Source organism: Prionailurus bengalensis, chromosome D2 (genome assembly GCF_016509475.1).
Source record: "Prionailurus bengalensis isolate Pbe53 chromosome D2, Fcat_Pben_1.1_paternal_pri, whole genome shotgun sequence".
Taxonomy (NCBI): domain Eukaryota; kingdom Metazoa; phylum Chordata; class Mammalia; order Carnivora; family Felidae; genus Prionailurus; species Prionailurus bengalensis.
In genome coordinates this window covers 8,838,727-8,855,902 of record NC_057351.1, presented here as the reverse complement: position 1 = coordinate 8,855,902, position 17,176 = coordinate 8,838,727, and the positions used below count along the sequence as shown (strand labels likewise).

The window sequence follows — 17,176 nt, the reverse complement described above, 5'->3', positions numbered from 1 at the left end:
TTGATCCATCTCTTCTTGACTGTCAAATTAAAAGCATAACATTTAAAGTATCATCCTGTTAATGAATGCAGAAGTGATAGCCCCACTCATTGGTGGTTTGGGGGGTGTGTGCGTGTGTGTGAAGACTGCTAGGTTTATCAATTTTTTTTTTTTTCTAAGCACTGGCTTTGTATCATTAGGTTTCTCTACTGTTTTCCTATTATAAACTTCATTGATTTCTGCTTTTTTCATTTTCTTTCTCCTACTTGCTGTGGATTTACCTTGTTTTTTTTTCCAGGTCCTTCAGGTAGAAAGTTCATTATGGATTCGAGACCTTTCATCTTATCCAATGTTGGCATTTATTACTATAAACTTCCATAACAGCACTTTAAGCTGCTTCACACACAAATTGGTATACTTTTTCATTTAGTTCTAAGTATTTTTAAAATTTCCTTTGAGCCTTCTTTGATTCATGCTTTACTTACATGGGTCTTGTTTAATTCGTTAGGTCTGTTGACTTCCTGTTACTGATTCAGTGTGATTTCTTTTTTTTGTTTTGTGAGGGTTTTTGGGGGGGGGGGGAGGAATGTTTTTATTTATTTTTGAGAGAGAGACAAAACACAAGTCGGGGAGGTGCAGAGAGAGAGGGAAACACAGAATCTGAAGCAAGATCTAGGCTCTGAGCTGTAAGCACAGAGCACAGCATGGGGCTTGAACTCACAATCCGTGAGATCATGACCTGAGCCAAAGTCAGACTCCCAACCAACTCAGCCACACAGGTGCCCCCACAGTTTGATTTCTTCACGTACGGACAACATAGCATGATTTCAGTTCTGCAAAATTTCCTAAGCTTTCTTTATGGCCCAGTATATGTTTTACCTTACTGAATGCTCCACAAGCACTGGAGGAGAACACATATTCTGCTCTTTTAGGTAGTATTCCTAACCAACTGAGCCACTCAGGCACCCCAATCTTTTAGGTAGTATTCTACATTTTCGTTCAATCCTGTTCAGGGATGTGCTCTGCAGCTCTTCCACATCTGCTATTAATTCATATCTGTTGTCTACAAGTGCTACCAATTACTAAGAGTAAGGTGCTGAATTCCCCAAATATAATTGAAGATTTGTTTATTTATCTGTTCAGTTCAGTCAGTTTTGATTTGTGTCCCAGGAGGTTCTGTTGTTTGGTGCGGTCACATTTTAGATCACTGCCTGTTTTTCTCTAATAATTTTCTTTGCTGTCGAGACTACTTTATCTGATATTAATGGAGTCAATCTTTCTTTTGTTTTCATTAATAATTGCATAATACATCTTTTTCATAAAATTTTATTGTTTATTTTTGAGAGAGAGAGAAACAGAGCATGAGCAGGGTAGGGGAAGAGAGAGAGGGAGACACAGAATCTGAAGCAGGCTCCAGGCTCTCAACTTTCACCACAGAGCCTGACACCAGGATAAAACTCACAAACTGTGTTCATGACCTGAACCAAACTCAGATGCTTAACCCAGCCACCCAGGCGCCCCCAACTTTTTCTATTCCCTATCAACCTATGTTCTGTCTGAAGTGAAATTTTTTGTAGATAACATATTTCTGCATCATGTTTTCTGTTTCATGCAGTCTACCAATTTATACGCCTATTGGTGTATTTAGTGCATTTACACTGATGGTGAACACTGCTAATGTCAAGGTTTAAGTCTGCCATTTTATTTTTCGGTTGTTTTCTCAGTTTCTCATTCATCTGTTCCTAACTTATTTTCTTACTGGTTACCTGAACATTTTTTTAAACATTCCATCTTCATTAATTTAGAGTATTTCGTTTTTTTCTGCTTACACTATTTCTGAGTATACCACTTCATATGATTTTTTAGTGGTTGTTCTAGGTATATGAGACCATTTCTAGGTAAAAGGCACATATATAATTTATCATAGTCTTCTCGGATCAAAACATCTTATCACTTCAAGAGAAATGTAACATTTTAATTCCATTTAAAGCCCTTTATTCTATATATTAAATGTAATTATATCATTTTCTCCACACATAGAGCATCAAATCATATTTGTATATTTTGCCTGAATCAAATATGATTATAGAAACTCATGAGTAGGAAACTCCATTATATTTACCCTTATTTTTGCCATTTCCATTTTCTTTCTTTTCTGAAGTTCCACCTTTCTAGTGTTATTTCCTTTTGATTCAGAGAACTTCCTCTAGCCATTTTTAGAAGTTTTGTTTGCTAACAACACTTTCTTTTAGTTTTCCTTTTTATGGTATCTTCAGTTCTCCTTTCATGAATATATGTTCACAAGATACCAGTTTTGTCTGAAAGTTCTTTTCCTTCAGTACTCAGAAAAAAAGGCATTATTTCCCTCTAGCCTCCATGCTTTTGGCTGAAACATCCACTATCATTTCCAAAGAAAAGGAGAGGTTTCTCTCCAGCTACTTTGAAACATTCTCTTGTTTTTAGAAATGTAATCATGACATGCCATTGGCGTGGATCCCTTTGCATTTATGTTACTTACAGTTCATGCAGATTCTTCAATGAGTACTTTTAGCTCTACTGCCCAACTTGGGAAGTTTGCAACCATTATTCTTTAAAATCCTTCCAGTCCCACCCTCTCTTCCCTTTCTGTTAGTCTTCTTCCTGACACACAGAGATTCCACCCTCCTCTCGTTACCTCCATGCCTTCCAATCTGGACTGACCATAATCACCCTTAAGGAAAACGACACGCGTCCTCTAGCGACATCTGTAGTGCTTATGCTCTTCCCAATATCTTCTCCAGGAGCGAGAAAGATCTTATAAACATAAACTACACCTTGCTCGTTAACCAAAATATACTAAAAAGGATAACATTAAAAACTTTAATAAGATTTATGATATTTACCTTGTGGACCACAACTGCCTGACATCATTTCCTGTCCCACACTCATCAATCACTCACTCCCCTCTGGCCACTGTGACTTTTTTTTTTTTCCGCTATTTCCCAAAAAACACCAAACACATTCCTGCTCATTGGCTTAGTGGGTGCTATTCCCCTTGCTGAGAAGAGGCAGAAACCACCCAACTCACACAAACATTTCACTCAAATCCTGCTCTAATGGTGGCTGATCTCCTACTTTAGGTCTCCCCTGACTACTCTTCTTAAAGCAGCACAATTTAACTCTGCTCTAATTTCCAAGGTCATTTTATACCACTACACAGCGTTAATACGCAGAAGTATCTCTTTCTAGTGCTACTTTTTAAATGTATGAGACATATAAGTGTATAAATTCAAGGTGCACGTTAGTTTCAGACAATTATATACTGTATTATGACTGCTACTGTGCCAATAATCAGCACCTTTATTATGTTACACCATTCCCATGCCTTATTAGTGACTGGAACGATTCAGTTCTGGTGTCTTGGCAAGTGTGATGATCACAATACGATACTGTCTGCATTCTTGATATGGTATCCGCTATCTCTAGGGCTTACTTAGTACTCTTCTGATCTTGTACCATCCCTCCTTTCCCACTCCCCATCCCCTGGGAACCACCACAGTACCCTCTGTTATCATGAGTTTCCCTTTTCCAGATTCCAGATATAAGTGACACCACACGGTAACTGTCTTTCTCTTAAAGTGGCAGGATATCATTTCTCATGACTGAATACTACTACTCTCTTTTATTTCTTTAGCTATTCATGAACTGACGAGCACGCAGATTGTGCCCAGATCTGGCTATTGTGAATAAGGCCGTGATACACATGAATGTGTATATTCTCTTCGATATCCTCTTTTCATTTTCTTCGGGTATGTTCCCAAGTACAACTGCGGGATCCTAGGACAGTTCTATATTTAACTGCTTGAGGAATCTCCACACCCTTTTCCACAGTAGGTGAACCAATTTACATCACCACCACCGACAGTGCACAAGGGTTCCCTTTTCTCCTCATCCTCGCCAACACTTGTTCTCTCTTGTCTTCTTGGTGCTAGCCATTCTAAATGGTGTGATGTGGCTCGGATGTGCATCTCCCTCACGTTAGTGATGTTGACCACCTCTGCATGCATCTCTAGGCCACTAGTGCTACTTGTACAAAGTCACTGGCACATTATTCTTTCACTGCTATGGCATTTATTAATTGTTTTTAATCAAAAAAAATTTTTTTAACATTTATTAATTTTTGAGAGAGAGAGACAGAGCACGAGTGGTGGAGGGCCAAGAGAGAGGGAGTCACAGAATCTGTAGCAAGCTCCAGGCTCTGAGCTGTCAGCACAGAGCCCGATGCAGGGCTCGACTCATGGACAGCAAGATCATAACCTGAGCTGAAGTTAGACACTCAACTGACTGAGCCACCCAAGCGCCTCTCACTACTATGGTATTTAGACAACAGCAAGCACTCAAAAATTATTGGAGTCGGAAAATCAGTGTATGAAACAATGCCTGGGAACAGCAGGAATGCAGTGCAACAACACAGGTAAGGTCGGGGCTGACACTGCTTTGAGAAACACAGACTCATGCAGGAAAACGATGGCAAAGGGGAGGAAGGCAAAGATTGGTCTGTTGACCAATGTAAGAATTGGTGAACATTCAAAACGTGAATCAAACAGGAGAACATTTTTCGTGAGAGCAGAATCTGGAGGTTTGGTTCAATAACCAGTATTCTCAGTCACTCACTGGATTATGACTTCTAAACAGATACCTTAAAAACACATTCCAAAGTTGTCCAGCCCTGGGTTAATCATGGGAAGATAATCAATGTCCTGATGTTCATCGGTGCTGTATGTATCAACTCACCTGGGAGGCTCTGGCTTGGGAATTCTTCCTCCGATATCCATGGCTCCTCTCCTTGCTCCAGCCTGAAGATCACCTCTGGTTTGGTAGCACAGGACCCTGTCAACGTGAAATCATTCAGGATTCAGACCAGGTGGCCTAGACTTCGGGGCCTCTGGAAGAGGAGGAAGCCGCTGCAGCTGCTCAGTGAAGAAGCCACGGAACACTTCACTGGAGAGGTAAACACAACGACCTTCCTGGTGCCCAATGGCAGTCAATCGGCAACGACTCCTGAATTCCAATCTTAAATATCATTCAACGCGGCACAGAGCCTATACGCCTCATAATTAACACAATCAAAACATGCTACTTGGAATTATATAAAAACAGTCCTTACCCACTGAGACAAGGTGGCTGTAGTTCTCCAGCATCACGTCCCTGTACAGGGACCTCTGACTTGAGTCCAAGCACTGCCACTCCTCCTGGGTGAAGCCCACGGTCACATCCTTAAATGATACTGATCCCTGGGATTTCTGTTCAGTCTGAAATGTTCAGAATTGGGTGACATGGAAAAAGCTGTATGGGAACCAATCCTTCTCATGATTACCAAAATAGTCTGCAGAAGGTGTGTTTGGCTTTAGGCTTTGAGGGGAAGACGAGAAATCTAACAAACACTATGCCATTGCTTCAGGGTATTATTCATGTAAAAATCACCAAATCTCACAATGTATCCGGAACTGTTCCAATTTTTAGAAATGCTAAGATTAATAAAACTGTTCTTGTATTCAAGGAGCACATATTCTGATAAGAAAACATGCAGTAACAGGTCACAATGGCTAAGGTGAAGTACGCACAATACAGACTAAAACAAACAAGCAGCAAAATTAGCTCTGTGTGGGGCCTCACTGAACAACGGCTGTTGGAGAACAGGAACCCCGTGCTCTCATGAACACATGGGTCATGGTCCCAGGTGCAAGGAAAGGCGGGGCTCCTCTACCACATTCGCGAAATGAGAAGAGGGCAAATAGCGGAAGAAATTTGAGAATCCACCCCAGATCTGTGAGGACAGAAAGGGCCATAAAGGAATTCATGCAATGGATCACAGTAAACTAGACCAAGTCTTCAAAATGTGTGATCACTTTCCACCTTAAAGAATATTTTGGAGTACTGGGGCGCCCAGCTGGCTCAGTTGGTTGAGCGTCCGACTTCTACTCAGGTCATGATCTTTTGGTTCGTGAGTTCGAGCCCCGCAACGAGCTCTGTGCTGACAGCTCGGAGCCTGGAGCCTGCTTCTCATTCTGTGTCTCCCTCTCTCCCTGCCCCTTCCCTGCTCATGATCTATCTTTCTGTGTCTCAAAAATGAATAAACGTTAAAAAAACTTTAAAAACAAAAAGAATATTTTTGAGTACTACCAAAGTTGATATTTATGAATTACATAAATATACTATCAATACATTTTGTTACAAATTTTTATTCTCCAGTTTAAAAGGAAAAAGCCGAAGGTGCCTGGGTGGCTAGGTTGGTTAAACGTCTGAGTTCGGTCAGGTCACGATCTCCCTGTTCACGGGTTTGAACCCCACATCGTTTTCTGTATGGGCAGAATGAAGCCTGCTTGGAATTCTGTGTCTCCCTCTCTCTCTGCTCCTCCCCAACTCATGTTCTGTCTTTGTCTCTCTCTTTCTCTCTCTCTCTCTCAAAAATAAACATAAAAAAGTTAAAAATATATGTAAATAATGTGTTTCTACCTGTTGATGCAGCTACATATTGTGAGTATAAAGGCTGAGGTTCCATAAGTACCTGAAGTGGGAGAATACACTGAGACATGACAAGTCTATGAAGAAGTGAGGTGGAGCAAGATGATAAAATCAGCAGCACACAAAGATCTTCCTGAGTCATTTTCAAAACCAGTAGGCACCTCAGGAACCACTGAGAACACTTCCAGTATCATTTGTAATGTGAGTTTCGGTTCTCACATTTCAAGGAGCAAATTGCCAGAAGAGGCATCTTCCGGTCGACTAGGAGTCAAGAGATCTCAAATCTGTCCACTTCTCAAACTGCATTTTCTGCAAATGAACTATTCTATGTAGATCCTGAATGTAAATCCTTATACGCTTCTGTAATTTCAGTACCTACAGCATAAAGGTGCTGTAGGATTGCACTAACTAATCCAGAAATCTTACTTAACATAGTATTATCCAGGCACATAATCAGAATTCACCAATCAAGAGATATATTCGATTCCAAATCGTTCCTGACATACCAGCTCTGTCCTTTAATGAAACTGCTTCAAGAAATTTTTTTAGGTTTCTTGATTTATTTTGAGAGGGAGAAAGAGAGAGCACGAGCAGGGGAGGGGCAGACAGAAAGGGACAGAGAGGATCCCAAGCAGGCTCCATGCTGTGAGAGTGGAGCCCCAAGCACGACTCCATCCCAGGAACCGTGAGATCATGCCCTGGACTGAAATCAAGAGAAGGATGCTAAAGCGACTGAGCCACCCAGGTGCCCCATGAAACTGTTTGAAAAACAGTATTACAAATATTCTTCATTAAGGAAAACAAAATACTTCAGAGGGCTTCCACAAAATACGGGATAGCAGAAGATGACTGAAGTAAATGTAAAGGTCGAATTGCAGTAATAATAAAGGTCCTTTCATATGTTAATAGAAAATTACAAACTATAACCACAATTTAAACTTAAATGATAATTAGTATTAGAATAAAAATTAAATACTGAACCACTCTAGAAGGAGTAACTTTAAACTGTATCATCAAAGGTCACTTGATAAATCATGTGACCACTGACAAACCACTCACAAAATATTTTTTCCCCTCTCCAGCAGGTCCAGCACCCCAGCCTGCCCCTGTGGGTACATCACAACTCCTGCCCACTGACATCAAGCTGGGCCACGTGACTTGCTTTGGCCAATGGAAAGTGGTACAAGGGAAATGTGTCACTTCAGGGAGAAGTTTCAGAGACATCATCCTTCATCCTTGACCCCACAATGCACAGCACAGAGAGCAGAGCCACGCCTTAGCCCCTAAGATCACAGACACAAACAAAAAATAAATTTAGGAATCCTTTGTTACGACACAAGCTGACTGATGGCAGTGTTGAAAAAACAAAACAAAATAATCCAATAAAATACAAACGAACAACCTCTAGAGACCGCTTGTGTATACAACAGGCTTGAGCAGTCAAAGCTTGAGCAAGGCAAAAGGACCCACAGCGACCACGACCACGACCACCAAGCTGACGTGAACAGGCTCCTTAAGCCACAGGCCCTCACTGACCAATGGGCTGCCCACGGCAGGCACAGTGCCTAAGATTACCAAAAAAGGGGGAAAAGTTACAGCTACTCGAGAACTACAGCCCCTCACCACCGCCTAGTAGCAGACGGTCTCCCCTTTGCCATCCTGCCAGCTGCTCCCTTGCAGGGTATCCGGTAAACTTTTATTTCTTCTGTTCTGTCTTGAGTGAATTCTTCACTGGCGCCCCCTGCCGGCTCCCACTCAATCGGGGTGCCCCACACAACCAAGAAAAAGCATAGGGAAGAAATACATTGTCAGATGGAGGGACTAAAGCCTAACAAGAACAAATACAAATGGGTTACGTCACCCAATACAAAAAACAATTATGTTATTTTAGGCTTGAAAATCTTGTCTTTTCATTTTTAACCAGAAATGAAAAATCATGAGGAAAACAAAACAGGATCCCCACCGTAGGACTTACAGTAACGTCAAAATCACGTGAGTTCTTTTACTGCCCTACACAGTTCTAAGAGTTTCTCCTTATAAAGAGCGATGTCTCATTCTTAGAATCCTCACCAGCTGGCACACATTAAGACACATACTAACTATTCATAAATGGTTAATGAACGAAGTGAATGAAGGCGTAATTAAGGTACATTACAGGGAATACCAACTGCGGCGAAAGAGAGACTTATTTCAGTGATAAAAACAGTTGCAGTCAAATGGAACAGAACAGAAACCCCCCAATAAACCCACGCTTATATGGTCGACTCATTTTTGACAGGATGCCAAAAACACACAATGGGGAAAGGATAGTCTCTTCGGTAAATGGTGGCGGGATAACGGGACACCTACATGCAAGAGAATGAAACTATACCCCTATCTTCCACCACTCATACAAATTAACCTGAAATGAATCAGACTTAAACATAAGAACTGATACCATACAATTCCTGGAAGAAAACATAGGGGAGAAGCTCAGCATTGTTCTCTACGATCATGTTTTTTGGGTAAGATGCCAAAAGCAAGGCAACAAAAGCTCAAACAAGACTTCATCAAACTTAAGAGCCCTGCCCAGCAAACAGTCCATAAACTGAAAAGTAACCTACAGATTGGGGAAAGGTATTCACAAATCATGTATCTGATAAGACGTTAATATCCAAAATGTACAAACAACTCATACAACTCAAAAATCAAACCAGCAAATAATCCAATTAAAATGAGCAAAGGACCTGAACCGACATTTTTCCAAAGACCTACAAACGCCAATATGTATATGCAAAGGTGCTCAATATCATGAATCATCAAGGAATTGCAAACCAAAACCACAATGAAATATCACTTTCACACCTCTCAGCATGGCTACCATCAAAAAGACAAGAGATAATAAATGGCAAGAATGTGGCGTAAAAAGGGAACCCTTCACTGTTGGTGAGAATGTAAATTGGCGCAGCTACCTTGGAGAACACTATGGCGGTCCCTCAAAAAATTAAAAGTGGAACTACCAGATGATCCAGAAATCCCACTTTAGGCACAAATCCAAAAGAAATGGAATCAAAACTGCAAAACACACCTTAATCCCCTGTTCACTGCAGCATTGGTTACAATAGCTGAGGCATGACACAGTGTAAGTGTCCATCAACAGAGGAATGGATGGGATAAAGAAAATGTGGTGTGCAAACACACACAATGGAATACTATTCAACCATAAAAACAAAGGAAAAAGGAAATCCTACCATTTGTGACAATATGGACAGACCTTGAGGGCATTATGGTAAGTCAAGAGAGAAAACAAACACCATATGGTGTTACTTACATGTAGAATCTCCTAAAAGAAAGGCCAACATCATACAAACAGAGTATAAAATGAGACCCTGATTGGGTGTGGAAGAAAGGAAGGATGGAAGGAAGGAAGGAGAAACAAACAAACTCCATGCACAGATGGTGCCACATATGGATGTATATCTAAGAAAGAAGTAGCAATAAAACAAAATCTTGTAGAGAAAGCAAGAGGAAACATTCATTCAACATACTTTGATGCTAAATACTAAAACCTAAGAAGAACATATCTCCCCCTGGCCAAAAACTTAGTGGTCAATCTCTCTCATAGACATAGAAACAAAAACCCGAAACAAAATATTAGCATGACCCAGTTAGATTTATTTCAGAAATATCCAGGTAGTTTTACATTTAAAAATTAATGTAATTCACCAACTAAGAAAATGAAGGAGACAAATAATATGATTTCAATACATGTCCAAAACCATTTAATAAAGTTTAAAAGGCACTCATGAAGAAAATAAAAACTTTAGGTAACTAGGAATAGAATTGGACATCCTTGATGTGGTAAGAAATGCAAAAAAAAAAATGCAGCAAAAATCACGTATTGAGAGGAAAACTTCCTCCTTTGAGAACAGAATAAAGACAAGGAAACCTACTCTTTGCTTCTATTGAGTATCATATATTGGAGGACCTAAGAGGGCAATAAAGAAAAAAAGGTTTTATGAATTGGAAAAAGTAAACAGCAGTGTCACTAATACCAGATTACACATGTGTATATATTAAAAATGCAAATAAGGTTGAGATAAATTATTAGGTATAGTAAATTAATGTAGAAAAATTGTTGGATTTAAGATCAATATATAAAAAATAACATGTCAGCAACAAGCAATTAAAAAGTACAATTGAAAATATATGTATAATACACAAAAATAAACTCAGAATGGATGAAAGACCTAAATGTAAGACAGGAAACCATCAAAATCCTAGAGGAGGAAGCAGGCAAAAACCTCTTTGACCTCAGCCGCAGCAACTTCTTACTCAACACGTCACTGGAGCCAAGGGAAACAAAAGCAAAACTGAACTATTGGGACCTCATCAAAATAAAAAGCTTCTGCATAGCGAAGGAAACAATCAGCAAAACTAAAAGGCAACCAATGGAATGGGAGAAGATATTTGCACATGACATATCAGATAAAGGGTTAGTATCCAACATCTATAAAGAACTTATCAAACTCAACACCCAACAAATAATCCAGTGAAGAAATGGGCAAAAGACATGAGTAGACACTTTTCCAAATAAGATATCCAGATGGCTAACAGACACATGAGAAAATGCTCAACATCACTCATCATCAAGGAAATACAAATCAAAACCACAATGAGATACTGCCTCACACCTGTCAGAATGGCTAACATTAACAACTCAGGCAACAACAGATGTTGGCGAGGATGCGGAGAAAGAGGATCTCTTTTGCAATGCTGGTGGGAATGCAAACTGGTACAGCCACTCTGGAAAACAGTATGGAGGTTCCTCAAAAAATTTAAAATAGAACCACCCTAAGACCCAGCAATTGCACTACTAGGTATTTACCCAAGGGATACAGATATGCTGTTTCAAAGGGGCACATCCACCCCAATGTTTATAGCAGCACTACTGACAATAGCCAAAGTATGGAAAGGGTCCAAATGTCCATGGATGAATGAATGGATAAAGAAGATGCAAAATGAATGTGTGTGTGTGTGTGTGTGTGTGTGTCTGTATATATATGTGTATGTATGTGTATACACATACATATATACACATTCATACACACACACACACACACACACACACACACACACTGGAGTATTACTCAGCAATCAAAAAGAATAAAATCCTGCCATCTGCAACTACATGGATGGAACTGGAGGGTATCATGCTAAGCGAAATCTGTCAGTCAGAGAAAGACAAGTATCATATTACTTCACTCATATGAGGAATTTAAGATACTAAACAGATGAACACAAAGGAAGGGAAGCAAAAATAACATAAAAACAGGGAGGGGGACAAAAAAGAGACTCTTAAATATAGAGAACAAACAGAGGGTTGCTGGAGGATTGTGGGAGGGGGGATGGGCTAAATGGGTAAGGGGCATTAAGGAATCTACTCCTGAAATCATTGTTGCACTATATGCTAACTAGGATGTAAATTAAACAATAAATTAATTAAAAAATAATTTAAAAAATAAAAATTAAAAAAATATATACAGGTATATTAGGGGATCCTGAATGGCTCACTTGGTTGAGCATCCAACTCTTGATTTAGACTCAGGTCATGATCCCAGGGTCATGGAATCCAGGCCTGTCAGGCTCTGCCCTGAGTGTGGACTCTGCTTAAAATTCTCTCTCTCCCGGGGCGCCTTGGTGGCGCAGTCGGTTAAGCGTCCGACTTCAGCCAGGTCACGATCTCGCGGTCCGTGAGTTCGAGCCCCGCGTCGGGCTCTGGGCTGATGGCTCAGAGCCTGGAGCCTGTTTCCGATTCTGTGTCTCCCTCTCTCTCTGCCCCTCCCCCGTTCATGCTCTGTCTCTCTCTGTCCCAAAAATAAATAAACGTTGAAAAAAAAAAAATTAAAAAAAAAAAAATTCTCTCTCTCCCTCTCCCTCTGCCCCTCTCCCCTCTCTTTCTCACCCTCTCTTTCTCTCTCTCTCAAAAAAAAAAGCATATATATTAATAAAAATGCTAAATACATAGAAATAACTCTAACAATAGGTGTGTAAGAATTCCACACACAAAGAAACTTTTAAAATTACTAAAGACTTACATAAATGTAGAAAATACATCATGTTCACAGGCAGAATATTCAATATCAGAAAATTAGCAATTTTTCCCACATTGACTTATAGATTCAATTCAACTGCAAATAAAGTCCCAGCAGGTTATTTGTGAATGCTAACAATATTTGTACAGGAACACAAAGGGCCAACTGAAGCAGGATCCTGCTGAAGATGAGAAAAGTGTGGAAGGATGTACACTACTCACTTGAAATATTTTTTTATCAAATGTGGTACTGGCCTAAGAAGGGCCAAACTAAGCAGTGGAAATGAACAGAGCACGAAAGGACCCAGAGATGTATGCACTATGACATACATCACACTGCAAAACAGTGGGGAAACTCAAGTTTTCAAAAAGAGTTCTTAGACAAATCGTATGGGAAGAAAGTGACCTGATGTCTGTCTCCTACAGAACGCCAGGGTCATCATGCAGGCTGACAGCACCATGAAGATACGGACTTCAGAGCGCATTTCTAATCACCCATGGGAAACTGTTTCCACAGTCGCAGTGCAGAAATACCTGAACCCTATGACCTCAAGCTTGGTTGGAGTTAATGTACTGGACAGAACATACAGATCCCTTTGGAAAGTTTCAAAGCCAAAGACTTCTCGGAACAGAGCGAGGATTGCCTTCCACTGTGAAATCTCTTATTGGCGCAGCAAGAACTAAAACATATGTGCAAAAACATTCTGTAGTTGTTCCCGTAGACAAAACAATGGAACTTAGGTCTGCTAGTATTTCATTTACAAATATGGTTTCAGTGGATGACAGAGTTCTACACAAACCACATTCTCAGGACCCAGAAAAAACCCTTTTGACTTAAGAAGCCATAATCATTGTGAAAGGAGTCTGTCTCAGCAGTTACCTTGAAGGACTGACAGTAAGTACAACATCTGCAAATGCTAAGAGTGGCCGAGAAGCAATGGAATGGCTTATACATACATTAAATGTGGAGACGGAACAACTGGTAGCTTCGGGGAGAGGGACATCGGGGCACTGACAGTGACAGCAGCATTTGAAGAGAACTGAGGATGGAACCTGCTCCCCCAGGTCTCTGCAAGCTGGCAATCTATTTGTTATTTTAAAAATAAAACTTATTTTAAGTAGAATTTGTTTTATAAGCTGAAGAAAAGCTCTGTAATTTCTGATCAAAAGAAAGAGGTGCAGGATTTCTAAATAAAAGAGATTTCCGAAAGTAGTATTGTTTGAAATTACCATCTAATTGTGAAGACTCCAGGATGTGGGGGAAATTTAACAATTTTTGAAAAGTACCTGGAAAATCACACTGGCATGTTAAATCTCCACTGAGGTAGAATTTTAAGCTTTTAATGCATTAGAAATCTGCCTGGTGGGGCACCTGGGTGGCTCACTCAGTTGAGTGTCCAACTTCAGCTAAAGTAATATTTCACGGTTTGTGGGTTTTAGTCCTGAGTCGGGCTCTGTGCTGATAACTCGGAGCCTGGAACCTGGTTCAGATTCTATGTCTCCCTCTCTGCCCCTCCCCAACTTATGCTGTTTATGTCTCTCTCAAAATAAATAAATAAATTTTTTATATATATTAAATATAATTTATTGTCAAATTGGTTTCCATACAACACTCAGTGCTCATCCCAACACGTGCCCTCCTCAATGCCCATTAAACTTAAAAAAATAAATAAATAAAATACACAGGAATTCTTACAAAACTCAGTAGAATAAAACAACCTAAAAAGCCATAAATTTATGAAAGTTGCACAAACTAAATAATCAGACCCATGGAAATTAAACAATGAAGTTTTTCGCCCTTTAATGTAAAAATAATTTTTACATCTGGAGAGAAAGGAGGAAAAGTAGTTTTCTAATAACTAACAATTTACCTAGAAAAATTAGAAATCTTCATATCCTATAACTTAAAAATATTAATCACTGGACATTGGAGCAATGATTCTTAAACTTAACACCATCACACGGACATCCTGTTAAAAACACAGATTACTGGGCCTGGCCTCCAAAAGTTCTCTTCCAGTAGGTTTGGGATGGTGGATCACAATCTGCATGTCAAACAAGTTTCGAGGTGACGTTGCCATTTCTGGGCAAAGGTCCTCACTCTGAGAAGCAATGTTCATGAGTCTGGAGATACATTTGCATTTATCAGAGAATGTCAAGGATATTCACAGCAGTATTTATATCAATGAAAAATGGAATTACCTGAATGTCTACCAATGAAATACAGTATTTAGGATACACTGTGTCCAGATAGCAGGAAAATCCAACATTAAAAGAAACAAACTACAGGGGTGCCTAGGTGGTGAAGCATCAGGACTCTTGATTTCAGCTCAGGTCATGATCTTAGGATTGAGAGAGTCAGCTCTGGGTCAAGATCCACCCTAAGTGTGGAGCCTGATTAAGATATTCTCTCTCTCAAGATATTCTCATTCTCGGGGAGCCTGGGTGGCTCAGTTGGTTGAGCGTCCCACTTCGGCTCAGGTCATGATCTCACGGTTCGTGAGTTCGAGCCGCACGCCAGGCTCTGTGCTGACAGCTCGGATCCTGGAGCCTGCTTCGGATTCTGTGTCTCCCTCTCTCTCTGCCCCTTTCCTGCTCATGCTCTCTGTCTCTCTCTGTGTCTCAAAAATGAATAAGCGTTAAAAAAATTAAAAAAAAAAAGATATTCTCATTCTCTCTCTCTCTCTCCCTCTGTCTCCTTTCTCTCTCTCCTTCTGCCCCTCTCCCCCACTCACAAACTCTAATAAAATTTTAAAAAAACTATTTATTTAAAAAAGTAAATAAATAAACTTCCTATGGATAGATCTCAAATTACTAGTGTACTGAGGGGAGAAAATGCCTGTCATATAAACATTAAGATAATTTACATATTTTTAGAAGTGCTCAAAGTAGTAAACAGTATTATTTTTCCAGCATACACGTAGACATAAACGTTAAGACTAGTAGACAAAGGATACAAACTTGGAACTGAACGATGGGGTACAATGAGGAAGGCTACAGAAGAGACAAAGAAGACTCCCCAGGAGAGACTGTCAGAAGAGTAATGGAGCAGTTCTTGAAGGAAGGCAATGACAATTAAATCATTGGCAATTTTACCTGGACAAACCCCAAAAAAGTGGAAGAGAAAAACCAAGACAGAAATCTATAGGATGAATTTGAGAAGCTCAGACACATTTACCAGAGAATTTAACTTTGAACCATCTGCTATAAAACTCGCATACACAACCTGGCTAAAGTAGTTATGGAGAGTTTTTGTTAACAGGCATGTAGACCATTCATTCCTCTGAACATACCGGGTTTTACACCAGGATCGAACAAGACCATCATTAAATTAACCACTTGAACTAGCTCTTGAACCCTTTTACTTTCAGTGAGGAACAGTTTTAGGCACTCATTTCGGGGCTGTCACAGGAAGGATATTCACTGTGTGTCCCTATGTTAAAACCAAAAAAGATATCATCCAAGAAGTCTCTGTGTCTTGAAAAAATTCTGTCTGTATCCAAAAGACTGTGTCCTCCTTTCTCCATGGTTTTCAGAAACAGAGATGTTATTTGCAGGTCAGCTTAGAAACTCTAAAATATAGAATGATCAGCATGCATCTACAAGCCATCTTAGCCTTGCTATTGATCTGTTACTTTGTATTTTCTGTAAAGGTAGATTTCTATCTATTGCTAATTTCCCATTAGTATGGGACTCACAAATCTCACCAGGTCCCCTGCAAAATAATGTGGGGAATGAAGAACTTACCTGGGATTTGTTCATTTTCTGCTGTCTTGGAAAAGTGTAGACAACTCTGGTGCTGTGCTGAGTTACAGGAGGAATGAGGTCCTAAAAGAGCTGGCCTGCCTGGTGGCTCCTGAATGCTCCTGCCCTATAAAACTATACAACCCAATAGATACGAAGAGCGTCAGTGCCTTTCGCCTTCAGAAAGGGCAGCAGACGTTCAAAGACCACCTAAATGTAAATATTTGCTTCCTGGGGATTTTTTTCACAGTTTAAACCTCTCTTGATGCTCACACACAAAAAAATTTAAATAAAAAAGTTAGTTTAAATAAAACAATATACTCAGTGAAGCAACATTAACTCTTCACCAAACTACTGTAAAAAGAAAACAAAAACAAAAACAAAAACAAAAACAAAAAACAAAAAACTTCCCGACCTGGGGCAGCTGGGTGGCTCAGTCAGTTCAGCCTCGATTCTTGGCTCAGGTCACGATCTCAGGGTTCGTGGGACCAAGGCCTGCATCAGGCTCTGTGCTGACAGCATGGAACCTGCTTGGGATTCTCTCTCCCTCTCTGCCCTTTCCTGACTCGCTCTATTTCTCTCTCTGTCTTGATAATAAACTTACAAAAAAATACTCCTGACTACTCTGTTTATCAATTTTCCTACTGTTACTAAACCTTTGGTTAATGATTCCACAGAAAAGGATAAAAAGCAGTGCTTTAAGGACAGGTCTATGTTTTCTTTGTCCTGGTTGGGTTTCTCAAAAGGATCTTTTTACAGGGGCACCTGCGTGGCTCAGTAGGTTAGGCGACTGACTTAGCTCAGGTCATGATCTCACAGTTCGTTGAGTTCAAGCCTCCCGTCGGGCTCTGTGCTGACCGCTCAGAACCTGGATGA

General features: G+C 40.1%; 1 protein-coding gene and 1 pseudogene across 1 annotated transcript in view; one reads left to right on the top strand and one right to left on the bottom strand.

The window, feature by feature from the left end:
* The window catches only part of LOC122492686 (zinc finger protein 33B-like), a 35,477-nt gene extending 18,793 nt beyond the window's left edge, over positions 1 to 16,684 (bottom strand). The window contains 3 exon segments of the mRNA XM_043596198.1: positions 4,753 to 4,848; positions 5,126 to 5,270; positions 16,304 to 16,684. Of these exon segments, the coding sequence (XP_043452133.1) occupies positions 4,753 to 4,848; positions 5,126 to 5,270; positions 16,304 to 16,318 (256 nt within the window). The 5' untranslated portion in view covers positions 16,319 to 16,684.
* Positions 13,016 to 13,571, top strand: LOC122493432 (annotated as a pseudogene).
* Positions 16,685 to 17,176: the final 492 nt, after the last annotated feature.